Source organism: Fringilla coelebs, assembly GCF_963513975.1.
Source record: "Fringilla coelebs genome assembly, chromosome: 18".
Classification (NCBI taxonomy): Eukaryota; Metazoa; Chordata; class Aves; order Passeriformes; family Fringillidae; genus Fringilla; species Fringilla coelebs.
In genome coordinates, this window is record NC_140044.1 from 9,432,787 (window position 1) to 9,458,969 (window position 26,183).

The window sequence follows — 26,183 nt, forward strand, 5'->3', positions numbered from 1 at the left end:
TCTCTTCCCACCAGCATCCCTGGGGAAAGAAGGAGAAAAAGGCCAAAACCCATTCAGGCTTTGCCTCCTGCACAATGGCCTCAAGTTGTGCCAGGGGAGGGCTAGATTGGATATTTTGAAAAATTCCTGAAAACAGTGGTCAGGCATTGGAACAGGCTGCCCAGGCAGTGGTGGAGTCACCATCCCTGCAACTGCTCAAAAAACATGTGGATGTGGCATGTGGGGACATGATTTAGTGGAGATGGCAGTGCTGGTAATGGCTGGACTCAATGTTTTAGAGGGCTCTTCCAGTCTTAACAAATCTGCCAGAGTCTGTGATGGGGCCAGTGAGACCCTGCAGTGCCCAGGGCACAGGCACATCTAAAATGAGTTTCACAATTCCCCAAGCTCACCCACACGAAGGCAACCCACACACTGATAAAGTGTCACCCCTTACTGAACACTTACAAAAGGATAATTTGATTTTTTGTTCGCCCAGAGCATCTGAAGTGTCTGGAAACTGCAAGACCCAAAGCGTGTGCTCTCCTTTGGATACATCACTCTCTGGCCTTGGAGTTCTGTGCTGGCCACCATGAGATGACCCTTCATGCCCAGCTCAGCGGTGAAGCTGGCAGAGCATCACTCGCTGGCAGGGTGTGCAAGGGCCAGGATGCAGGACCTGGTAGCTGTTCTGCACTCTGCCCCACCAGCACCAGCCCATGACTGGAGCCAGGAACAAGGAGGGGAGTGTGGGAGGCAGGGTGGGGTAAGGAGAGGGTGCTGGCCACAAATGGGCCAGGGTGGGGCACCCAGTGGGAGCTGGCACCTCTTCAGTCACCACCGTGGGTGGGGGCCCTCCCAGGAAAGGCTGGGAGGCTCTGCAATATGCCAACACTCCCTGGGAGTTGAACCACCACCAGTTTTGGCTCAAAGGCAGGCAATGGACGGCAGAGGAGGAGAGCACAGGGGTCACACACTCACCGTGAGTCTCTCCCGCAGGAACCTCATGTTGGGGACCCGGTAGTTGACCTGGGACAGCATGTTCTTCAGATCCTTGGCAGAGATCCTGGCTCGGCAGGGGAAAGAAGGGAGACCTGTTCAGGAGTCTGGGAGGGAGGGGGTCCCACCCTGGGGCTGGAACAGGCACAGAGAGGCCGTGCCCAAAGGGATCAGCAGTGGTACAAGGGTGGATGAGGGACCCCAGAACGATAGGAACGGTGGGGGAGATGTGGGGAGCAGAGAGAGGTGTCTGTGTGTCAGTGGGGACTGCAAACACTGCTCCTACAACTCCTGACGGAGCAGGGGGAGGCCAGCACCCTCTGCCACAGCTGACAGGCAACACCCACTGCTTTAAATGAACGACCAGGAAGAAGCATTTCTCCGTGTATCTGTGCCCCAGCATGGATGCTGGCTGACCCACTCCCTTCCAAAACCCACTCCCTGGCCTGCTGGAGGAGGACAGGCTTTTTAAGTGGTTAGGACTCAGCTAATTTTATCTTAAGGAGAGGAAAAAAGCCAGTTTAGATCCCCAGCCACAGGCACAGCACTGCCACGTCGTGCCCAGCTGTGCTCCCCCAGCCCCACACGCTGCAGGCAGGGAGCAGCCGGTGTGGCTGTGCTTCCCCAAGCCCTCCACACCAAAGGTGCTGCTTCCAGACCAGGGGAAGCTCCAGGGCCAACCCTGAGCAGGATCCTACAGCCCAGCAGGCAGAGACAGGCAGGAAGGAGTTTTGGCTGCCCTTGCCTGTTCTGGAGCTGTCCCCACATGGGGCACCAGCCCTGCAGCAAGGAAAAACGAGGATGCCTCCCATCTGCAGGATTTAGAAGCTGAGGGGTCTGTGTCCAATCATTTTCTGGCAGCTCCTGCCTTAAAAGCAAGTCCTGGGAGTCCACCCCTGCAGTCACAGATGGTGCTTCTGTCCCCCACTGAGCACGTGGGAACACAGGATCCTGCAGGATGCTCCCCCATCCCACAAAGCATAGGGCAAGTCTGGAAATCCTTATGGCTTCAGGGTGCAAATATAAAAATAGCAGGGAAGATGCCCTGCACAGGGGATTTAACCCAGGGGCATGCTGGCATTCACATGTGACATCTTTTTTACACTCTTCCCTGGGAGCAGGGTGATCTCAAACACCACAGGAAGGAGGAGGGATGGAGAGAGGGAGAAACCCACTGGTGTCAGGCGCTGCAGAGCCCAGGGCTGGGCAGCCAGCAGCACACAGAGAGCCCTTGTTCCTGGCCTCAGAGCCCTGGGGACCCACACACACAGCCACAGCAGGACCTGGCCCAGCTCCTGTGCCCTGCCCAGGGCCAGCACCCCGCCATCCAAGGGCTTTGCAGTGTCCTGCCACTCACTGGCAGGACAGAAAAAGAAAAAAGAAGCTGGGCAATGGCCCCAGCCTCCCCTTCCCTCACGCTGTACAGTCAGCAACACACACACAGCACGAGTCCTCCCCTGCCCCTCTACCTCCCTGGCAGGGGAAGGTACCCTGGGGGCTCAGTGAGTGCTCTGGGGAGGAGATCCTGCCCCTTCCCCTCTCCAGCACACCCAGCAGCCACAGTCACGTGCAGGGTGCTGTGTGCCCCCTCCCCGGGCAGGGGGTCCCAGCCACGGGGTCCTGGGTGACAGGGAAAGGTGTGGAGTGATGTCCTCACATGTCAGGAACCACAGCAGGTCACAGCTGTCATGGACCCCAGCAGGACACACACAGGGCTGCCCAGCAGCAATCCCTCCTCGGTGAGAGCATGAGGCTGCAAAAAATCTCATGGAAAAGGAGCAGGAGAGGCTGGAAGAGCAGAACCAGCAGCAGCCATCCCTGGGGACTCTCTGGAGCTGCCACTCAGCTCTGGTGATGCTGAGCTGTTTCACAGGAGGTGCTGGACCACAGCACTGCTCACTGATGTGACAAGAGCAAGCCCTGTCAAAGCTGTGACCAGCATTTCCCTCTCAGCCACAGGAGGAGGACAGGATATGGAAGGATTTTATTTATTGTGTCTTATTCATCATGTTGGAGTGCTGGAGACCTTGGATAAACAGCTTGGTAGTATTTTCAGACTAGAAAGTAAAAACAAAATAAACTAATTTTTTCTACAGAAGAATTTTTAAGGTGCCATGACAAACAGGCCAGAGGCCCAGCCCTCTCACAGGGGATGGAAACATTCCCCTGCCAGCCCTCAGGGCTGTAAATGCTGCTCCCAGCCATGGGCAGCTCTCCTGGCCAGAGGTGAAACAGTCTCCTCCAGAGCAATTAGGAAAAAAAACCCCAGCATCCTGTTATCCTCCTCTTTCCACCTAACCTCCCTTGGAAAAACAAATACCCAAAGGGCCAGCAGCCAGTGGAAACAGCCACCATCTGCTGGTGCTGCAAGGGACAGCCCAGCCCCCAGACAGGGAAGGCAGAGAGAAGAAAGGGCTCCAGCACAAGAGCCATGGGGTACACAAATGCTGGGGATGATTTCTGCAGCTGCAAAAACCCTACCTGTTCTGGAAAGGCTCAAGGATGGTGTGCAAGTGGGGTTTTGTAAAGAAAAAATAAAATTAAAAAAAAATCACAACTCACTGTTCCCTTTGAAAACCCACTTCCAGGCTGAGAAGCAAAAGCAAAGAGCTCAGTGACATTAAATTTAATGCTGGAATGCCTCACAGGAGCCAAGATTTAATCCAGGAGATGTGTATGTCACACAACTGTTGCCTCTACCTTGTAGAAAACACATGGATGCTCGTAAAGTGTTTGTAAAATGGGAAAACTCCAAATCTTTCCACATCCCTGCTGTTGATGTTTTGCTCCTCTCACTGCCTGGGCTGGAGAAGCAGCTCTCCTAATTTTGCACTGAAACCTCTCCCTGTGGGTGACAGGTAAGGAATATATTGGATTTTGCTGCCTTAATTCTAAATGCTGATAGAAAGATGATATCAATAGAAACAACAGGGATGCAACAGGCTGGCTGTCAGCTCTGCTGATCTGCCTTGGGCAGACAGATCTATACATGCAATCTCCTTCTGTACTGCTGGCATGCCATTTCATCAGTTTTACTGCATAACCAGAGGGAAAAATGGACCAATTATTTCCACTTTTCCTCCAAAACCTCCACACAGCTACCCCTGCCCCAGTGCTCTCCATTGCAGAATTAGGAAATATTGTGCCCAGTCACCACAGCCCAAGCCTGGATTCAAAAGGTGTGTGGCTTGTGCAGAGCAGCTGCAACAGATCAAAGCTCCTCTTCTTCCCTTTCTGTGAAGATTTCTTCCTTTTCTCTGAGGATTTATCCCCCTCCACAAAATCCCCATGCACCCAGTGGTGCTCTCTCACAGAATAAATCACTGCCAAGGCAAAAACATCCAGTGCAGCAGGATCTGCCCCATGCAACACACTCCTGCCCTGCTCCTGGACAGGGCAAATTTATCCCCTGGCTGGCTGTCCTGGGAGGGGCACAAAAGGACAAAGCAGAGGATGCTCTGGACCCCAGTGTTCTGCAGCCAGCCCTCTCTGGAGATCAGAGCATGGAAAAGGGGCAGCTGGAGGCAGGGCTGGTGCCCCCAGGGAGGGAGCACATTAACACGGGGATCAATGCTGAAAGGTTAATGGGCTCAGTTAACATCACTGCCAGGGGAGAAGCCTGTCCCAGGGAGGGAAGGAGGCAAACAACAGCAGCTCAGAAAGAGCAGAACTGGGACTGGAAAACTGGGGATGGCAGTGGGACAGAGAGCAGAGCACGGTGGAACTCACCTCGCCAACAGGGAAATGTCCCCTCCCTTATCTCATGGTGAATCATGACCCAATTCCCTTCCCTTCCCTCCTCATGACATTTTACTTGCTAGGACAACACTAAGCACTCACCCAAGGGCCCTACAAGCCAAGCTGTGGGATGATCCATACAGGCCTCAGAAAAGGAGAATGGAACAAACAGGGTGGAGAGTAATAAACACAACCCAGTTCAGCCCTGATGGGGGGCCCTGAACTGCCTCTTGGCTCTTTGATGTCTGCTTCCTTGGGTGGTGCCAGCTAGGGGGAAGCTGTCAAGGTGTCACTGGGTCTAAACAGCTGAGAAATAGGTCAGGAAAACAAGACAGCTTTTTTATGCTTTTTTTAATTCAGCAAAAATCAGCCAGGGAAGTTAGGGACTTGGATTAAAGGCTCCTCGAAAATGAGCATTAAAAGCCTAAAGAAGCCAACAAAAAAACCCAAAGGCTGAGGTTTCAAGTCAAAGGTGAAGCCTTCCAGCCCAAACCCTCCCTGAACACGGCTGCAGTCCCTCCCTGCTCACCTGTCTTCCCGGTTGCGGTCCAGGGAGTAGAACTGCTTCCGGAGCCACCTGGGTGGGAAGGCACAAACAGGCACACACTCAGCCCCTCAACAACCAGCCCCTGCTCCAACCCCTCTCTGGAAGATGCTCAGTGCCACACCATCCACTCCCACATCCCTCCTTCCCACCGGAGAACCCGGCTCTGCCCCCTTCACAGGCAGCCTACCCTATTTTCATACAAGTTCTGCTTTAAAAATGCCTCTGAAGTGCTACACATAATACAGGCTGTGCACACACAGAAATATCAATTTGTGGTAAAACTCCTTCTCCCTGATGTGTGAGATCAGACTCTGGGGTCAGCAGGATGAAGCTTCTGGAGCGCAGAGGCAGAAGTGCTGGATCAGCACGGCTCAGAGAGGGAATGAGATGTCACTGTGCTCACTTTTTTCTGTCAAAACAGACAGAAGGGGGGAAAAAATAAAACAAGTGCAGGAAAAGGAAAGGCTTTCCTCACCTTTCAATCTGCAGGGGGGTGGGTGCCCTCAGAGTGTCTGCCACCAGCCAGTTCAGCCCCTTGATCCACATATTGACCTCATCCTCGGAAGTGGCTGTGGAAAACGTACAGGAGTGGGAAGAAAGGACACACAGGCTTGATCACCAACCCAAACCTCCTGGGACTATCCCCAGCACCTTACATACCCTATTCCTTGCTTCATCCCCTTTCTGGTAACATTTCCCCCCCGTGCAGATGCTCTGGCTGGCTCCTCTCCTGTGGGATGGATGTGGCTGGCTGGACCCCGAGCCCCTGCGTGTCCCACTCCCTCCTCCTCCAGCTCCCGAGAGCTGGGAGTTATCTTTGTCCCCGAGCAGCCAAGCTGTCTGGGCTCTGTGAGGATGAAGCTCTGGCTCAACCCCGACTGGCACAAGCCCAGCAGAGCTGTACCTTGCAGGCTGAGGGTCTTCAGGCGGAACTCTGTGCCGTAGAGGACGACGAAGCAGTGCGAGTGGTCCGGGCGGAAGCACGGATCCTCCTGGTAGCGGTCAAAGTCACGCGAGTTCTTCCCTGGGCGGATCTCCTTGATCTCACGGATATCCACTGAGAGAAAGGGACAACAGTCAGTGAATAGCTCGGAATCCCCACGGCACTGGAGAAGGAAGGGCACAGGTGTTGTCATCTTATTGCAGGGGTTCCATGCTGTTGTCTCCTTATCACAAAGGTTTCACACCTTCTTGGTGTTTCTCGTGGGCAGCTCCTCAGAGCACTGACTCTTTCCTCTTCACAAAGCAGCAAACTGACTCCAGTTCCCTTCTCCCCCAGCCACCCCACTCTTTTACAGCACTGACTCCAGCTCCCTTCTCCCCCAGCCACCCCACTCTTTTACAGCACTGACTCCAGTTCCCTTCTCAGCCAGCCACCCCACTCTTTTACAGCACTGACTCCAGCTCCCTTCTCCCCCAGCCACCCCACTCTTTTACAGCACTGACTCCAGTTCCCTTCTCCCCCAGCCACCCCACTCTTTTACAGCACTCTTCTTCTCACTGGTCACAGCTGTGCCTGTTAAAGTCAGGCCTGTTCCTGATCTTTGCTAATTGGCCCAGCTGCAACTCCTTAGGGGTAAGATTACTTTCTACACTGTCTTTATTTTCTTATATTCTATCCCCCTACAGATCCACACACATGAAGTGGATTTAGTCATCTGAAGAGCTGTGTTAGCACCTAGCACATGATGGCAGCCCCCTCTTGCTACTTCCCGAGGAGGTTTCCCCAGCCAGAACCCCCCCAGTTATCTCTGTGTTCCCCAAAAATGGCTGAATGTCTCCCCCACAGGGATCCCCAGGAAGGGGCATGCTGGAACATTAGCACTAAGCAAGGAGAAGGAGCTGAATAGACACTGAAAAGGGATCTCACAGCCTCCCTCCCCAGAGGAAATTCTGGGAAAGGATTCCTATTGCCATAGAACAAAGAGAAAACAACAGCAGCAAGGCAAAAAAAACAAAAACAAAAAAAACCCCCCAAAACCAAAAAACAAACCCAAAACAACAAAACCCAACCCAAACCCAAGAATTTTTGCTTCCTGGAAAAATAGTTTCTTAAATGCTCATGGGAATCAGATAACAACATTTCTGAGTCACGTTTCCAAAGCAGATGATGCTTCTGAGCAATGCAGGATGGAGATTAGTGCAAACCTGGCATGTAATTCATCCCAATTAAACTCCACTTACTGCACTCACTGTGGATCATCTCGCCTTTCATTTCTATTTAGTGCAGTTTAAAACTAGACAGAAATGTGACCTGCTCATCACCCACAGCACTAAACTGCAGCAGGAGAGATGATGCTCCCTCCAAACCCCACAGCAAGGCAGACACAGGGATTGACTTTGGGAGGACTTGCAAAGCACAAAGAATGTGGGATCCTCTCTTAGATCCTGCTCCTGTGCAGCACTGAGGGTGCTCCTGGAGACAGTGGCAGCCTGCTCACTGCCTGGCACAGGACACATCCAGACTGACCACTCTGTGAATTTTGGGGCTGTCCTGTGCAGAGCCAGCAGCTGCACTCCATGACCCTCCCAACTCAGGATATTCTGTGAATCTAATAACCCTCCAAAGCTCATCAAGCTGTGACAAGAGCATAGAAATACCCAGCTCCTTGGGGCTGCAAAGCAAGGACAGACAAGCTTCCTAAAATAAGCAAGAATGTGACTTTTTTGAGGCATCATCTACCCTTTGGAAAGGAGCTGTCTGGCAGCTCAAATGTTAGCATGCCCTGCCATAACCTTACCCATGTGCTCAGATCCTTAGTGACACAGCAGGTTATTTTAGCCCATAAAAACCCATACCACAGCTCGGGTCTTTGCATCCAGAACATGCACAGTGGGGTTGAAGGCTAGTCCTGTCCTTGGAGGATGCAGGATTTTACCAACACAGTGGGGGAAAACAGTGTCAGAGGGTTTTTCATTATAATTTACCAGGCAATAACTACCAAAGTGCTGGAATATTCCTGCCCTGCCTTTGCACCACACTGGAAGCATCTTGGCTGTACTTTGGGACGCTGCAGAGGTGGCTGTGCCCTGTGCTCACCCCTCCCTGCACAGAGCACCAGCAGGTTACCACCCAGCGAGGCAGAGCTGATGTTACAAAGTGCATACCTAAAATCCACGCAGTGGAGACAGCCCCGGAGCAAGTGAGGCGCTTATCAAGGACAGAAGCACGCAGGGAATTCCTAGGGCAAAGGGCAGGATCCCTGAGGATGGGGCAGGAACCTCCAGCCCACGCAGACCTGCAGCTGCCTGCTCCTCTCTCTCACCCTCCCAAACCTGCCTGAGTGTGCTGGGGAAGGCTGTGCTGGGCTTGGTTTGTGCAGCCCTCGTCAGAGCACAGCAGCCTCGCCCACCTGCAGCCTCCAGCACCTTGCTGGCCCCCAGGCAGCTGGAAGGAAGTGGCTCTGAGCAGGAAGCACAGCAAGCAGAATGGCACCATCCCCACGGCGCAGCAAGGGCTGAGCCCAGGCTGCCCTGCTGGAGCCCAGGGTCACAGGGATGGACACTCTGCAGGCTCTGCCTGAGCCCAGGCTGCCCTGCTGGAGCCCAGGGTCGCAGGGATGGACACTGTGCAGGCTCTGCCCTGCCCTGCCCAGCAGTTTCCCCATCAGTGGTGGCATGGGCTCTGTGACGTGACCCACGTGTCCCACCATGGGGCTGCAGCTCATGTCCTTGCTGGGAAAGGCTTACTGAGGAGGATGTGGGCAAAGACATGGGGGGAAGCACCTGGGGGGTCCCAGCTCCACAGGGAGCACACCTGGGCAGGTGACCTGGGGCAAGCCCTCTGCCACCAAGGTGAGCCACATCTCCTCCTCCCCGAGCTGCCCTCTCCCACAGGGGAGGCAGAGTGTACAAACTGGTCCTTATCCCACCTGGGATGGGGCAAGAGAGGAAGAAGCTGGTCCCACAGCGATGGCAGAGGAAGCTCTCTGATGGAGCAGGAGCCCTGCTGCAGCCTGGCAGAGCTGGATGCCCCAGAGCAGAGCCAGCAGCACCAGGGGTGGATGAGCAGTGGCTGAGATTGCAGCCTGGAGCAGGCTGGCTCCTCTCCAGCCCTCCTGGGCGGGTGTGCAGCCAGCGGCCAGGAGAGGCTCTGGGAAGGAGGCAGCAAAGCCCATCCAGCCCAGAGATGCTCTGAGCTCCCCACATGGTCCCACAGTGCACGCTGAGCCATCCCATGGCTCTACAAACAGTTGTGCCTTTCACAACCTCCCAAACTTCCCCACAGCCCACTGCCAGAAGAAACAGCCTGGCCTTCCCTTTGTCTCCAGGGCTGAAAAAAAAAAAAAAAAAGTCACATTTCTGGGCAAAGAGCCCTCTTTCAGCAGGAGTGGGTTGCATCAGAAAGAAAAAGCTGACCCCAGATCCACCTCCCTCACCATGTAAGAAAAAACCCCACCAAATTACCCTCTGGTTACATGAAAACCAGATCCTCCCTTGAAGTCATTTAAAACTGAAACTTCATCCAAGCCTCATTTACCCGCTGATGGATAGGGTGTTGTAACGTGCAAGGATAAGGACAGCCTGGAACAGGCTCTGAGGGTTGCAAAATCACCACCTCCAGAGGATTTCTGGAAAGATGGAAAACTGATTAAATTTAACAAAACAAAAAATTTAAAAAGCTGACCAAAAGAGCATTTAGCCAGATCACTTTCCAGGATGGGCTTATCAGGGGCAGCCTCCAAGCAAACACCCACCCCCTCAACAGGCACTGCTGGGTCTGTGTCTCCCTGGGGAGAAATGGTGCAGTGAGAGCCAGGGGGTCACTGCCAGCCCAGCTGGCTGACATGGACTGATCCTGCCCGGGGGGCAGCGGAAAAGCCTCCAGCCTACTCACTCTGGCCAAGAAAAAGAGGTTAAAAAAAGAGTCTTCCTGCTATTTAGCATTGTGGATCCCACTGAGCACAGCCATGTGGTCATCCCCAGGCTTCCCATCACTGGAAGGGGCACTGCAGGGTCAGGCAGCCCCCAGGGAGAAAGAGGAAAAAGACATGTGCATGTGAGTAAAATACAAGAAAAATCTATTATGCAACAGCGTGGAGAGTAAAGCAGCACCACCTCCCTTTAAATATTTCAGTGGAAGCCCCCTGAAGTGGACACTTGGAGCTGCAGGAGGATCCTGGCTCACCTGCTCCTGCTGGCACCCGCCAGCCGGGTGTTCCCCCCACGAGCTGCACTGCCCCTGGCTCTGCTGCTGCAACCCAACACCGCCTGCAAGAACAACAAAACCCCAGCACGAGTCCCCTGTGAGCTCAGGAATGGCTGGGCAAGCTCTAAGTGCTCGGCTGGCCGGGGGCCAGAGCCCTCAGCACCTCTCTGTCTGGAGCTGTGGCTGCCCCTCGCTGCTCACCCAGCCCCTTCCTCCTGCCCAGCCCTGGCAGGCTGGAATCAGGCAGAGCCAGCTGAGCTGGGGTTTGGCACGGGGTAGGGATCAGGGTGGCTCTTGGGACAGGTGTGTGACACCCACAATTAGCACACTGAGTGTGGTCCTGCCCCTTGCCTCCCCTTCAGAGGAAGCCAAGCACTCAGCCCAAACAATCAGGAGTGCAGGTCACATCAGTATTGGTGCTCAGAGTGACAACTGCTCAACTTCTCAAGGCCACAAGCTCCCCTTCATGCACAGCCTAAAGCAGGCAGAGTGATGGTGAATTGAACATCCCTGAATTGAACATCCCTGCTCAGATGAGGTTACTGCATCCCCCTCACTGCTCAGCATCCACTATCAGGTTTCCAGAGGATGAGCCAGTGCCATTAGAGCAGATGGCTTATCCAGACAGGACAGCAAGAAACCAGCTGAGGACTCTCATTTGACCTCAGCAGGTTTTTCAGAGGGCAGGGAGCACAGCTGAGGCATGCACGGAGCCAACAACCACCAGTGCAGCAGCACCCTGTGCCCCAGAGCATCCCTCACCCCCTACCAACAAAAAAGGCAACTCAGCCCTTTCAGTTAAGCACTCAAACCCACATAAAACATCCTCTCACTTCCCCTGTTGTCCCAGGGGGGAGCCATCCTGGTGCCCAGGGCATCAGTGGGTCCCACTGCTCTTGTTGCTACAACAGGCAGGTGGTACCTGTGCCTCAGGAAAAGAAGCAGGCAAAGCTGTTTTCCCCTCCAGACTCAGCTCAGCTGTGTCTCAGGTTGCTCTAACAAGGTCCTTCGTCTCACCTGCATCACAAACTGGATTTTTTTTGCTCCAAGCCACTGGATTTTGCTATGAAGTCTCAATATCACTACCCCAGTGCCAGCAACATCCATGCAGATGAGATGGGAGATGCTGGGGGGATGCGGTGGGCTGGAGAGGGGACAGCAGGCAGATGCTGACTAGCCAGGGTGACTGGGGCTAGCCTGGATCCCCACTCAGATCCTGGCTCAGCTCTCAGCAATCCTGTCACTCAGTGTGGACTGAGGGGACCTGGCAATGCTGGCAGCAGTGCCAGCAGCGTGCCCCAGCAGCCACACAGGGCACACGGGGAGGTGCTGGCTGCTCTGTGGGCACTGGGGCTTCCTGCCCCAGCTCTGCCTGCCCCAGCTCTGCTGTGCCCCCCAGTCACATGGCCTGTGGCTTCTGAGCTCCTATTCCTCCCTCCCCTGCTCACCCCCCCAGAATCCTTATCACCTGCAGAGGAAGCTGCAGGAGATGTGCAGGGAGATAGGAGATGCTGCTGAGAGGATGTGAGGAGGAGACCTCCCCTCCTCCAGCCCACACATCTCCCCTGTTAGGGGCTGGAGCAGGGAGGCAGAGGATCCTGCCCAGACACTGCTGCTGCAGGGCATGGTGGCCTCTTCCCAGGCTGCCTTGCTGATCAGCCTCACACAGGTGGCCTTCAAGAGCTCTTGAACATCCTCTTGATGTGAGAACCAGAGGCAGCTGCGGGCTGGCAGCTGCCTGACCTCTTATCATCAGCACATCTCTCCTGCTCACCCTCGGCTGCCAGAAAATACGTGTAAAAAACCAAAACTGATCCTCCAAGTGAGCAAAGCAGGATGCTGCTACCTCCCAGCCAGTGGTGGGGAGCTCAAGGAGACAGGCAGCAGATGGCAATGCCAGGCAAGGGCTCCAGCAGTCCTCCCCCTGCAATGCTGGGGCTCCCTCTTGTCCTCCATGGAAATTGTGTCTTCTGGAGCTGTGGGGTTTTGTACCAAATCCCAAGCTGGGCATCCAGGGCTGCTGGTTGTACCCAGTGCCACGTGCAAGGCTGGCACCTCTGAGAGCCATGGACTTGTTGCACTGTCACAGGACACGGGAGCACATTCCCACCCCAGAGAGAGGCAGAGCCCCAGTTTTTGCTTGCACAGATGCTGCTCTGGAGACACTGGTGTCCCTGTCCCAGATGAGATCAGGCTGGTGGCAGCCTGAGAGACCCTTCAGTCATTTCCCTGTCTGAGAGGCACAAAGTTCCACTGACTCATGTGGAAAGGGGAAGCTCAGCTCTGGTGCCCTGGCCAGCCTGCCTAGGGAAGGCTCCACAGTCCACCCCCAAGGTGACCTTCCCTCTGCATGGCATGGCAGGTTCCAACCCCCCAGCCCTGCCTGGGTGAGAAATGCAAAGACCTTCAGGGAGTAGAATAAACCAGATGAAGGTCTGTGAGCACAGCTCCTGCCTCTGCCACTCCTCCTCCCTCCAGGGGAGATCTTACAGCTGCAAGGAGACCCCAGGTGGGCAGGGGCAGATTGATGAGGCACCAATACAGGCTGTGTCTCAGCAGGGAAGAGGGTGAGAGGCTGAAGGGAGCTGCTCTCTGGGCAGGTGTCCTTCATGGAAGGGCTGAACAGGGAACCCACCTGTGCAACATCTCTGCATCCCTCTCCTGGACCTTTCAGGGTCACTGATGTCCCCAGGCTCACAGCCAGCCAGAGTGCTCAGTGCCAGCGAGGGGAAGGGGATGGGACCAAGCAGATTGGCAGAAACCAAGCAGGACAGAGGGGCAGAGGTGGCAATCCAGCAGCTCTGAATGCAGAGCTCACAGCCTGACAGCTGGGAGCCTGGCAGAGGTGGATCTGGGGACCCAAATGTCCAACAGCAGCAAGATCTCCTTGGAGCATTTTGGGGATTTCTGCACTCAACAAAAGTGCCTTCCCAACTTTCATGCCCAGGGGTCAAGCCCTGTCACAAATCATCTGGAGACAAGAGTTGGACACATTGTCCCCAGGACAGGGCACAAAGGCAAGGAGTGAAAACCAAAGGACAGAAAAGATTTGTCACAGAGGCAGCAAATGTCAGTGATGCTCAGATGCTGTGACTCAGGTTTCACACACCCCTCCAGACGATGCAGTCAAGTTTCAGTGACAGATTTACAGCAGAGGTGCCTGCTGGCCAGGACCCTCAGTGGCAGCAGGGAAGTGGCTTGTCCCTGTCCCCACCAGGGCTTGAACTCTGCAGTGTGAGGGCAACACTGGGAAGAGAAGGATGGGATGAAGATCCCATCTGCTGCTGAGCTGCTCGAGGTCACCACAACAGCCTGGCCTCTTCCTGCCCCATGCTCAACTCAAAAGCTGCTCTGAGACTGGCAGGGCGGAGCATTAGCCAGAGCAGATGTGACTTCCAGATGTGTGCCCTCCCCTCCATCTCCCTCTGTGCCACTGAATGCAGAGAGGCTGGAGCATCTCAACCACTGAATGCAGGGAGACACCTCCTCCTGTCACCTCCTCCTGTCACCTCCTCCTCAGATTCCCCACCTGAGTCGCTTCTCCTCCCCACCACAAACCAGACACAAAGTTACCAGAGCAGCTGCAGGTGAAATAAAACTGTTCCAAGGTGGTTAGAAATGGAAACAGTGACTCTCCTCTTCCCTTTCCCCCAGATTTGCCCTATCTGCCCTAACCACCATGGGAGCCCCTGGGCTGGTTTCACCTTCCAATGCCGAGGCAAGATTTTGGGGGATAAGCAGCCAAAGGCACTCCTTACAGCACCATCAACTGAAGCTGCCCAGGCACTGAGCACACACTGCCCAAGCCACACTCCCTGGCACAGGACAACATTTTCAGCTTATGGGGGAGAAGCACAAGGTCATGGTGGTGGTGTGAAACCACTTGGGACTGGTTTTTTTATAATGACCTCACCTGGGATTTATTTGGTCCCCAGAGCTGGAGACCTCTTGCTGTTTGTACTCCAACCTGCTCCACGGTTCATATTAAACCTGACTCAATCAATGCTCCAAAAATTTCATTCCCTCACCTCTAGAGCTCTTCACAACATGCCCCAGAGCCTGAGCTGCTGGAGGTTACAGGGACAATAATCCAGCTAGCAGCAAGACCTTGAGAACAGGCTGACACAAGGCACTACAGGACATGTGAGACACAGAAGAGGGAAAAAAAACCAATAAAAATCAATTTCTGCTGCTTTGCTGGGACACAGAGACAAGCAGAGCCAACTCCCCACTGCCCTGGCAGTGCTTGGGGTCTGCTCTGGAATCAGGGACGCAGCTCTTTGCTCTTCTGAAGCTGAGGAGTGCTGTGAGCTGGCAGGGATTAACAGGACAAGGACTGCAAGCTCGGGAGAGGAGGAGGGAATCCAGAGTGCCCTGGAATGCTGGCAAGAGGAGCCAGAGGTGGGTGAGTGGTGTCTCAGGGCAGGTATCCAAGCACAGGAGCTTGGAGGACGAGGCAGCAGGCTCTGTGTTCTGCTCTGGTGAGCCTCACACAAGAAGGACCTTGACAGGCAGTGTCCAAATGCTCAGCAAACAAACCCAGCCAGCCCCTGCCCCACCTCCTGCCAGCTGGGAAGCAGATTTATGGGGTGCAGATCTCCAGGGCAGGCAGCCAAGGGGGTGAAAGTCCTCTTGGACATTCCCTGCTCCCAGCATGGCCAAGCCCCCACCACAGCCAGCCTGACCTGGGCTGAGGGTTACACCACCACAGGTGAGGAGGAGGAGGAGGAGGGATGAAGGATGCACTGGCACGTGCAGGGGGATGTCCTTTAATCACCACACCATCAGCACTTCTGGGAGCAAGTAAACAGGAAAAAGACTCTCAGGCAGCTGTTGTGCCCAAGCCTGCAGTGACAGCTGTCCTTGATGGGGCCATTTCCAGCCCTGGCTGCTGTGGCCCTACCACAGGGTGATGCTCCAAGGGAGCAGGATGGGGCCCTGCACGGGACCCCAGGAGGAGGGGAGCACAGGATACCCCAGAGGGAATCAGAGGAGCTCCAGCAGAGATGGAGAGCAGGACAGCTGGAGCAGCTGGCAGAGTCAGGAGGCAGCAGAGCAGCCACAGCAGGGCTCTGTGTGTCACCCAGAGCACAGTGGCCCTCCTGCAGCCATCCCTCCAGGCACTGGGGTCCTGCCTGTGCAGGGGACACACCACACAGACAGCATCCCTTGTCCCTAAGACGCTTCAGCCAGGAGGTGACTTCCCAAAGGAGCAGGACTGGGAAGGCAGGAGTCCCCCCCATATGGATAAAGGCTGGGGGTGAGCTGCAAACACGAGGCAGCACAGCTCTGGGATTCCAGAGGTCAAGGCAGGAAAAAAAGAGTCATATTCCAAGAAAAGGAAAATAAATGTGTTTGTAATGGGCTGGGGAGAAAACACAACCTGTCAGTCACAGTCCTGCCCCTTCTGCTGTGGCTTTTGGCCACTGCATCCTAAAGGCCAGTGGGCAAACAGCTCAGCACAACATCTCACATCTCAGGAGATCCTGTGCTGGACCATGACCTTCCCTGGGATGATTTTAAACCAGCACCAGGGTTTGCTTGGCTTGGACAGCCAGAACACTCTGGGGCACCCTAGGGCAGCACAAGAAGGGACTGACCAAAACCTCAGAGCCTCAAATGTTTACAAACAGAAGGGAGGACCTGCAGAGGAAAACAAGGGAGAGGTCCATCCCAGATTCTGGAAGGCTTTCCATGGCTCTCCAGCCAGCCAAGTTCAGGAGCCCAGATCAGGCTAGAGAGCCACCAGACCACAGGGACAGCAGAGATGGAGCTAAAAATCAGTCTGAAAATCACAGAGACTTCAGAGTATGGGCTGGCAGCATCCTAAAGCTCTGCTGACTTGTACAGCTTTAGTGTGGCCAGCTTCTGCTAGAGACATCAGCCCATGGCTGTTTGGGTGCTCAGGGCGCCCCACAATCCTGGATCCTCCTGCCACCCAGTGTATCAAGGTGCTCAGTAGATGACAAGCTCAGGTCAACAGGCAGCCAGGTGCTCAGAGATAAGGACATCTGGGATAGGAGGGATGAGCTCAGCAGATCAGAAGCAGACAGCCCTGCCCTAGAGTTCCAAGTGCTAGGGGATCTCCAGAAAGGCTGAAAATTCTCAGAAATGAGGAAGTTTCTCATTGGAATCAATGTGAAAAAGCTTTTTCCACATAAAACAGCACTTTGTTCAAAATAAGAACACTCAAAGATTAAAACCATTTAGAAGAACAGCTTTTTCCAGCACTACAGAGTCCCTTTGGGAATGGCTGCTGTCACCACGTCCCTTCCCAAGGGCTCTCCCTGGTCTGAAAGGCACCTCCCACCAGGGCCTGATGTAACACCTCCAGCAGCAAAACCACACTGCTGGAACAGATGAGCAGGAACAGATGAGATGAGATCAGCCAGGCACCATCCCTGGACACAGCCCTGGATGCTGAACTGACCCCTCAGGGGACACCAGCAGCAGCAGCCACCACCAAGTGAGCTGAGGAGCCTGCCAGGTTCCTGTGAGCATCCCCAGGTGTCAGCACCACACAGCACTCTCCATCCAGCTGCTGTACATCTGTGGAACACCCAGGGCTCCTCCCATCCCTCTCCAGACAGGTATCCCTCTGATAGGAAAAGATTTTTAAATCATAGAAAATTCAGGGAGTTAGAAAGAAAGTGAGGCTTAGTAGGTCCTAGGCTAGATCACGTTAAACTGCAGCTGTGTAGTCAGTATGTGATATAACTGTTAGATGATAAATGATATAACTGTTAGATGATAAATGATATAACTGTTAGATGTGGTCAGATATAATTACTGCTTAAAGAATCATGAGAAACTATGTTAGGGGTTTGAGGAGGATCCTGAGAAATCCATGCTTGGATGAAATTAATGTATACAATGGAACAATGTGAGTTTAATAATTAATATGTAAGTGATATAACGATAGAATATAAAACATGATTGGTCCAGAACCATGTCAGAGTCAGATTTGGGTCTGTGCACCCCTGACACCCAGAGCTCTTCCATAAAAGCACCTGCACAGAATCATTCAGTGATGATGTGTTCCTGAACACTACCACCTCTGGTTGCTCTAGTCCAGCATCATCTTCCACCATCCCCTCACCAAGCCTGTTTGGCCAAGGGGAAAGAGGGAGGATGTGGGGGAGAACTTTTCAAAAGCTTTGTAAGAGCTTCAAAACGTTCTGATTTCCACTGCTCTTGAACCTCAGAGAAGACTAGAAAAGTAACAATTCTTCTCCACTGACTTCACCCATTTCCTTCTACTGCATGGTAAGGTGCAGCCAATGGTTTTTCAGCTCAGAGCTGCTGGGGTTTTCTGTGCTCAAAGGCCCACACCTCCTCACCACACGCTGCAAGTTCTTCCTGGGCTCCCCACACCCTCCTTCGCTGTGAGCTTTACACTGGCTCTCACCAAACCTGCAGCAGCTCGGGAGCAGGGACACAGCACGGGGGCTGGCTGCAGCCCTGCCAGGTCACACAGCTCCAGAGCCACTGTCACACCCCTCTGAGCCCTGCACCAGCAGCCCAGCTCTTGGCTGAGCCAGCACTGAGCACAGACTGTCCCTGCTGCCCTCCTCACCTGCCAGAGCACAGCCCAGCCTGGTGCTGGGGTGTTCCTACAGCCCTGCAGGACAGTGCAAGGGCTGAAATCCAGGGACAGCACTCACATCCCCAGGGACAGCACCCATGGGCTGAAATCCAGGGACAGCACTCACATCCCCAGGGACAGCACTCACAGGGTGAACCCCAGGGACAGCACTCACAGGGTGACCCCCAGGGACAGCACCCAGGGGCTGATCCCCAAGGACAGCACTCACAGGCTGATCCCCAGGGACAGCACCCACATCCCCAAGGACAGCACCCACAGGCTGATCTCCAAGAGAGATCCCCAGCTCCTGCCAGCCTGCCCCATGGCCTGGAGGGGATGCTCAGCACAATCTGTCTGTCAAGCCAAGCCCAGCAGGATCCCACTTTGGCAGAGTGGACACACAATCAAACATGCTCCACTTCCAGCAGCTTCTGAAGTTGCCATCCACACGCTGAGCTTATCAATAAGGCTGCAACTCCAGCAGAAGTGTGCCACTAGCCAAAACTGTAAGGCAGTCACAGGAGAGGGTCTGTTCTGAGAGCTCCTGCTCCAAGTGTTCCCACGTTTTACATCCTGGCCAGGCTGCCCATCACAGAGCACTGATGTGGGTCAGTTCCAAAAGGACACAACAGCCCCAGTGCCCTCCGGAGGGGAAGGTCCCAGCCAAAGAGCAGTGCCCAGGTTCCCAGGAACACAGAGTTTACACAAAGTCTGCTCTCCTGAGCAACTCACTGGCCAAGCCTGCCCTGCCACACACAGCACTTGGGGACTGGGAGCTCAGGGCTGCTCAGGGCAGGGGACTTCAGCACCGACTCAAGGCTGCAGAGCCTTTCCTCCTATCTGCAATCTGTAAGATATGCAGGAGGTCACATGCCTGCTCACAGGGGACAGGGGGACAGTCAGCATGTCCTGGGGGTGTTCCCAGGGCGGCCACTGCCATCAGATAAGGAGCCAGCTTTGAGATAAGGATAGGGATGACCATCCCCACTGTGCAGGCAAGGCAGCTCAAAGAGAGCAGCAGAGAGATCCCAGGCTGGCTCAGCTCCTCACATCAAAGTCCTGTGTAAAATCCCACAAGAGAACAGGAACAGCCCCTGGTGATGGGAGGTGATGGAGCTGAGGATGGCACCTCTTGGCACAGGCTCTGCCAGGCCAGATGTTCAGACCCAGCTCACTTAGGTGCTCCTGCTGCCACACATGGTGTCCAGCCATGGCAAGGAGAAAGCCAAGCCCTGAAAACTCAGCCCCTTGATGCTGGTGAGAAATAATCAATCCAACACTTTGCAAAACCTCTCCAGCACGTTCTGATTAGTGGGCTTGAACCCCATAAGCCAGTTCCTTCCACGTGGCTGACTGGAAGAGGAAAGAACCAGATGGATGGGTGACGTGGTGCAGGTTCTAGAGGAAAACACCAGCCAGCCAACTTCCAGCTGCTCTCCAGGATGCAGAGAAGCTTTTGAGATGCCAAGGGAGGGAGGAGGTAACACATCTTACTGCATGGGGAGGGGTTTTGTAACCTGCCCCTCCTGGAAGACGCTACCAAGAGTAAAAATGGGATGCCAAAGGGATGTGAAGTGAGGGGAGAGTCTGTTTCTGTTTGGAGGTGAAGCAGAGCAGAGCTCACTTGCTTTGTGTGCAGCACAAATGCCCTCACAGGCAGGAAGGGGGACACAAAAAACCTGTCCTCAAAAGCTCCACGGCAGAGCGTCAGCAGGGGAAGCTTCAACCATCCCGACAGCCACAAGCCATGCTCTCCCCTTCCCACCCCAGCCCCTCTGCAGCCCCCTGCTCCAGGCACCTCAGGGGGAGCTCCCTCCTGCCATTCCTGCCATTCCTGCAGGGGCTGCATCCGTGGCTGGAGGAGCAGGAGGGGACCCCCAGTGCAGAAGCCATCCTGCACCCCAAGAGGAGCTCACTCTGAAGTCATTTTAGCCTTGAAAACCATTTCTGGCTCACTTGCTTCTTAATAGCTCCAAGCTCCTCAGCTTAAGCAAATGGCCCCAAAAAAACATAATTAAAGAAGCTGTGCCCCAGTGGACTAATGAAAGAGGTTGGTGCTTGAAACGGCTGAGGCGAGTACGAGCCACACTTCAGAGCCACTTTGCATTAATATTTTACAGCTCATTTCTTTTCTTTTACACAGGCAATGGCTTTTCTCCACCTCCAAGGGACTGAACTCATTTCACTGAAAGCAAGAATGCAACCAGGGTTTTTGTGAGGTAGTTTTTTTTTCCTCCTCTCTCTCCCCTATAAAACAAACATCTGCTCCAAATTTTCAGCTCACTCTCTGAGCAAACTCTCTGAATTTTCTGATGTGTTTCAAGGCGAACAGTTCAATTTGAAGCTGCCCTATAACCCCCCCAGCATGAGAAGGTAAGAATGCAAGACCCTTTTTTATTAAAAATAAAGAATCAGTTAACACAGGAAGTTTAAAAGAAAATAAATGCATAAAAGACAACAGACTTGAGGCATTAGCTCTACACTTTGCTCTGGGTGCTTAACAAAAAGAATAGAAAATTATTAGCACTCTTCCTATTGTAGCAGCCAGGCCCTCTGCAGAGTTATTAGCAAGAAAGCAATGCGTTGGTAATTAAACCTGGCTGGAACCCTATGAATAAAAACAAGAATTAATTGAAAAAAAAAGCCTTTTTTTTTTTTTTGGCACAAACCAGGATTGCATTTTGCACAGTTTTGAAGAAGTACAGGAGAAGGGAAAGGCTTCCTGCCCAGGGGAGCTCACCCCCCCTTCCCCAGCCCTCAGCTCATGGAGATTCTCGTCACTCTGGAGTGAAGAGCTCAAGGAAGAGCAGGTCCTGTCCAAGAGAAGAGGCTCTCATGTGGCAGCCCAGCTGGCTGGAGGCCCTGCTGAGCCTGAGCCCAGCCAGGCTGCCCACGGGGAACACACAGGGGGCACACACAGGGGCTTGATGCCCTCTCACAAGGGTCACAAGGCAGGGGCCGGGACAGGGCTGTCACACCAGCAAGGGCTCTCTGCTCTCCATCCCCCAGCACCTCCTGGCTCATGGGGAGGCAGGCTGGGCAGTTCATGGTGGCCAATGAGGCCAGCTGGCTACCTGTCCACCTACAGCACGTGTGGTCATGCCACCCAACCCTTCAGGGAATCATTAGGGTAGGAAAAGTCCTCCAAGACCGTCCAGTCCAACCACTGCCAGGTCCCCACTGAGCCATGCCCCCAGGTGCCACACCAACACAGCCAGCAGCCCCCTGGTCCAACCTCACTGCTCTCAGGAGATGCTGAAGCACACAGAGAACTTCATCCTTAAGTGCCAAAAGTTCCTTGCAGAGGCCAGTCAGACCCTGCTGGCTTCAGTAACTTGAAATAAAGGTGGCACATCTCCTCTGGGCATGGCAGAGTGAGGGAACTCCGACCCACAGCACCAGGCTGTCGTGGCACCAAAGGCACAGAGCACAGGGGTTCCCTGGAGCTCTCTCCAGCAGTGGGGTGACCTTCATCCTGCTCAGGCTCTGCTCCCCTCTAAGCTCCACATCAGTCTGCACAGAAAGCCAAGCACCACCCAAACATTGTTTTTAAGGCAATGAACTGGCAGCCTGCTGCAGAGTTCAGCAGAGATCAGAAGTACTGACAGACCAGACCCCACAGATCCCAGGGCAGCAGCTGCTCCACAACACCTCTGACAGTGATGGCAAAGCTCCAGAATGAGCACCACCACACTGAGGAATGATGGCCGTGGCTGTGCCCAGAGCCCTCTCCTCCTGGCACACTGCAGCTCTAGCCCACCTCAGATGAGCCAGCTGACCTCTGTCCCTTCATGCACTGCCCACCATGCCACAGGAGCTTCCCAAGCTGCAGCACAGGGGCTGTGCTCTTCACAGCACTGACTGCCATGGAGCCAGGTCACCCATCCTCACCCAGCCCTCCCTGGGACAAATACTCATCTCACTTCTGCACAACCCACCAGGAGCAAAGAAAGGAGCACAGATCCTCCATAGCTGGTGTCCATGGAGACAGACCTCTCCAAGACATGGCCATCCACACAGACACACCCTGAGCCCAAAACCTCCTCCATACGTGATATACTGTGGATGCTCACCTGCTCTGAAATGCATAAAACCCCAGAATCATTCCTACTTAGACAATTAATGTGTATCCAGGGTGGTCTAAAACTCCCTGGTGGTCTCCATCTCTCAAGAAACACAAGAACATCCATTACTGACCCATGAACATAGCAATCTTAGACCTGTAAGTCCCCAGACACTGTTTGGTGGAAATGCTGATGGGAAGGAACATCTCACCTCCTGACAGCTGGCCACCCCCTCATAGTGCAAGCCAGGGCCAAACCAGCACCACCACCAAAAGCCAAACCCAGTTTTCCTGCCAGCCCAAAGCCACTGCTCCCTGTGCTGGCATGGCTTGTCTTCACGGGGAGAACTGGACCAGTCCCTGCCCATGGCTGACACTACCCTGCACTGAAAGTGATGAGCTCAGCTCCAGATCACTTCACCCTCTGCTTCTCACCACGGCCATGCTGACCTCAAGGGGATCAGCCAGGAGGGGAATACCTTGGTGTATTTGCCACATGAAGTGGAGCTGTCACACACCTGCCTTTTCCCAGGCATCCTCTTTGTGCCCAGAAAGCACATCCAGATAAAAACAGGGAAGCTGGCCAAGAACCCAGCACTGCTGGCCATCGATCCCATGGTTTGCCTTGCCTGCCTAGAAACCCAGGCACTATTTGTGTACACAGGCTGGTATTTCCAGCTGGAGCAGCCCCACAATTCTGCCCAGGAAGTGTTAAAGCAAAGCTCTGCTCCTCAGCCCTGCAAGCTCAGGGTGCTGGGTGACACCAGAGCAGGGGACTGAGGACAGGGTGGGTTGCTCTGGTGAGAGAGGATGCCATGGGGAAAGCATCAGAGAGATGGGGCTGAAGATACAGCAGCTCTTCAGCCTGATGTCCTGTGTCCAGCAAGGCCCACGTGGTCCCTTGGGAGGGTCACACATGGTGTGGGAGCATTGGGAGGCACACGTGGGGAACCCAGAGCCCAAAGCCACCAGACAGACACCTTGCCTGTGGCACAGTAGAGAAGTCCCAAGGAATTTTCCTCTGTGACATTAAAAGAAACACAATCATCTCTATCCCTGGGACAATCTCTTTGCTTTCACTGCTGTTGGATATCTGCACAGCACAAGAATTCCTTGCAGCCATGGCTTTATCACTGTTAGGCCCACAGTTCTGGTATAGAAGCTGATTTCTCTAGATTTCCCCCAAAGGTTACAGGGACAAACCCAGGTCTGTCCCCAGGAACAATCACCCACGCAGACACCAGGGGGGACCTCTGTCCCCCATGGGCACACGTGGTCTGTGGGCTCTGTCTCAGACCAGAATCTCCCCAGCAAAACCTCCGTTTGCTCAGCCTGAGTTTAAGAACAACTTAAGCCCAGGGTCAACAGAATGCTGCTCTCTCCTCCCTCTCACACTGCCTCATCGCTCCCAGAGGCCATTCTGGAAAGGAGATGGGGGAGCTTCACATCCTCATGATGCTAAAGGTGCCCAAGGCTCCCTCCAGATCTGCCTGCAGACACCACAGGGCAGAAGGTAGAGGACTCGAAGGGTGTCAGGGCAAATCAAAGCCCCAAACTGGCATTTTGTGGACCTGCCACAGAGATGTGGCCATCATCTCCATGCCCTTTCCTCATATAAGACCCTGCCACTATCAGCATCCCACCTTTCCATCCTGGACCAGCAGCACTTGCCAGGAGAGATGACAAGCCCTCCCTGGCCTTGCTGGGCCTCAGTCACACCCCTCAGCATGGGGAAGGCCAGTGCCACGGCCAGCACCCGCTCTCCCACCCTTGGCCTTCATGCGCGTCCCCTCTTCCTCATGTCCCACCCGGAACAGAGACCCTGTCCTCGTGCTGGTGCACACGGGGGCAGGAAGGGTAATTTAAGAAAACCTGGGAAGCCAACACCAAGTTTAAGAGTGCAGATCATGCCAGATCTCACCCCCTTCCCACCTTACGCCCCCGCATAAGAAACCTGGTCTTACTCTCAGGTTTCTTACGCATCCTTTCCTCTGTCCTCCTTGTCCCCGTCCAGCACAGGAAGCTGGGGCTCACCTGACCCTGTGCCATCACCCTCATAGGGCAACGGGGAAGAGGACGGAACCACAGCACAATATTTTGGGCTGGTTTTCCTACTGTTTAACCTTTTCCGTTTGGTCTCATCTGTTGCTCCGAGGTGCAACCGCAAAAGGGCTCACACTAATCCTGCCTCCTTTCTGAGGTTCCCGACAGCCTTTAGGTGCTGCTCGCCAAGGCACCACCCGGGAAAACACCTCGTTTATCCCAGGGGAAGTTTGGTGCCGAGCAGGGATGCGGAAAGTTGGGAGGCGGCGCTGGGCGGAGGCAGCGGCGGTGCCGGCCCGCGCATCCCCCGCGCACGGAGCGGTCGGGGCCGGCCCCACGCCGGGACCCGGACCCCTCTCCGCCCCCCCGGCTGCCCGCGGGGAGAAGCCGGGCACGGCGAGCCTGGGGGTTCGTTATTTTTCATTTTCTTCCTCCTTCCTCGCCAGCGAGCCCCGGCGCTCCCCGAACGGCGGCTCCCGGAGGGCTCCGGCCGCGCCGCCCCGCCCGCGGGAGCGCAGCCCCTCCGCGCCCCCTGCCCGCACTCACCGGCGCCCTCGACCTTCTCGGAGCCGCGGCTCCAGGTGACCTGCCGCGTCTCCAGCTTCACCTGGAAAGTTTTCCGCTCGGGTCGCTGCGACTTTTTGGAGTAGAAGAGGGTCATGACGGTGCCCACCTCCAGGCTGCGGCAGAGCTGCGCCGCCTCCGCCTCGCTGGGCGCCCCGGGGCCGGCGCCCGGCCCGGCCGCCATCGGCGCGGCGAACAAAGGGGAGCGGGAGCGGGAGCGCCCGAGCCCCGCCGCGCCCCGCGCCGCCGCCGCCGCGGGAGGGGAGCCGAGGAGGAGGAGGAGGAGGAGGAGAGGGAGGAGGAGGAGGAGCGAGGAAGGAGGAGGGAGGAGGGAGGGGAAGGGGCGGAGCGGAGCGCAGCGCTGCCGGCGCGGGGGGCGGGCGCGCAGCGCGGGGGGTCCGCGGGGGGGACCCGCACCCGGTGCTGGGGCTCGGGGGGGGACGGACTCGGTGCAGGGGCCCGGAGGGGGGACACGGACCCGGTGCTTGGGGCTCGGGGGGGGGGGCACGGACTCGGTGCTTGGGGCTCGGGGCTCGGGGGGCGGGGGACACGGATTCGGTGCTTGGGGCTCGGTGGGACACGGACTCGGGGGCTGCGGGGGGACACACACCCGGTGCTGTCCGCTCGGGGGCCGGAGCGTCCGCGCACAGCGAGGCAGCGGGACCCCTTGCGTGGTGCGGGATGCCAGCGCCACAGACCACCCAGCACGCCTGGGAGCTGCGCCACCCTCCGCAGCACGGCATGCCTGGGGGACCGGGGACTCTGCACCCCAGGGCACCCCTGCGGGACCACCCTGCACCCCGCAGGTTCCCCGTGGGTCACACAAACCACAGGATACCTTAGGGCTCCGGCACCCACAGCAGGATTTGCGTGGGATCCTGGCGTGGCACATGTGGGGTCCCCACATTGCATCCCACGGTGGCTTTTCCTGGGGACCCCTCCGTATGGCTGCCACTGACACCATGGTGTGGGTTCTTGCTGAAGCCAGGTCAGCGTTTGCTGTAGTTTCCTCCGCACAGATCCCAGCCGGAGCCGTGCTGGCATGGAAAGCAGGATGGGGCTTGCCGGGTGGCCTGTGGCATCCCGCCCCTGGGCGACCTGTAGGGAGCTGGGGGTCACTGGACACTCTCCAGCTGCTCTCCAGCCCCACTAAAAAACAGGGTTAGAGACCACACAAAAGCAGGGTTAGCGAGGGGATAAGTGGCTGAATTGTGAAGCGTTTCAATGCAGTTTGCTCCATTCATGTGGTTAAAGCCTGTGATTTCCCTTTCTGTGTGCCACTGACCCTCTTCCCCATGCCCTCCTTTCCATCAGGGCACCCCATGGCGCACTGGGTGCTCAGGCTGTCCCATTTATATGTATAAATGTATAAATATGGGTTACTGCTTGGACCTTATGATCTTAGAGGACTTGTCCAACTTTAATGATCCTCTGATTTTTTTTCTTTTTTCCGAATTCATGATTCTGTGAATACACACGTGTCCACAGGCCCATGGCAAGGCAGCCTGTGCTCAGC

At 55.2% G+C, this 26,183-nt stretch overlaps 1 protein-coding gene across 4 annotated transcripts in view; it reads right to left on the reverse strand.

Annotated features, from left to right (window-relative positions):
- Window positions 1-24,920, reverse strand: part of PLCG1 (phospholipase C gamma 1) — a 42,280-nt gene extending 17,360 nt beyond the window's left edge. For all 4 annotated transcript variants that reach the window (XM_084217899.1, XM_084217897.1, XM_084217898.1 and 1 more), the window contains exons 1-5: window positions 24,650-24,920; window positions 6,168-6,320; window positions 5,739-5,832; window positions 5,246-5,293; window positions 961-1,045 (exon numbers count right to left, since the gene is read on the reverse strand). In XM_084217899.1, the coding sequence (XP_084074025.1) occupies window positions 961-1,045; window positions 5,246-5,293; window positions 5,739-5,832; window positions 6,168-6,320; window positions 24,650-24,851 (582 nt within the window). In that variant the 5' untranslated portion in view covers window positions 24,852-24,920. The remainder of the gene's footprint in view (window positions 1-960; window positions 1,046-5,245; window positions 5,294-5,738; window positions 5,833-6,167; window positions 6,321-24,649) is intronic.
- Window positions 24,921-26,183: the final 1,263 nt, after the last annotated feature.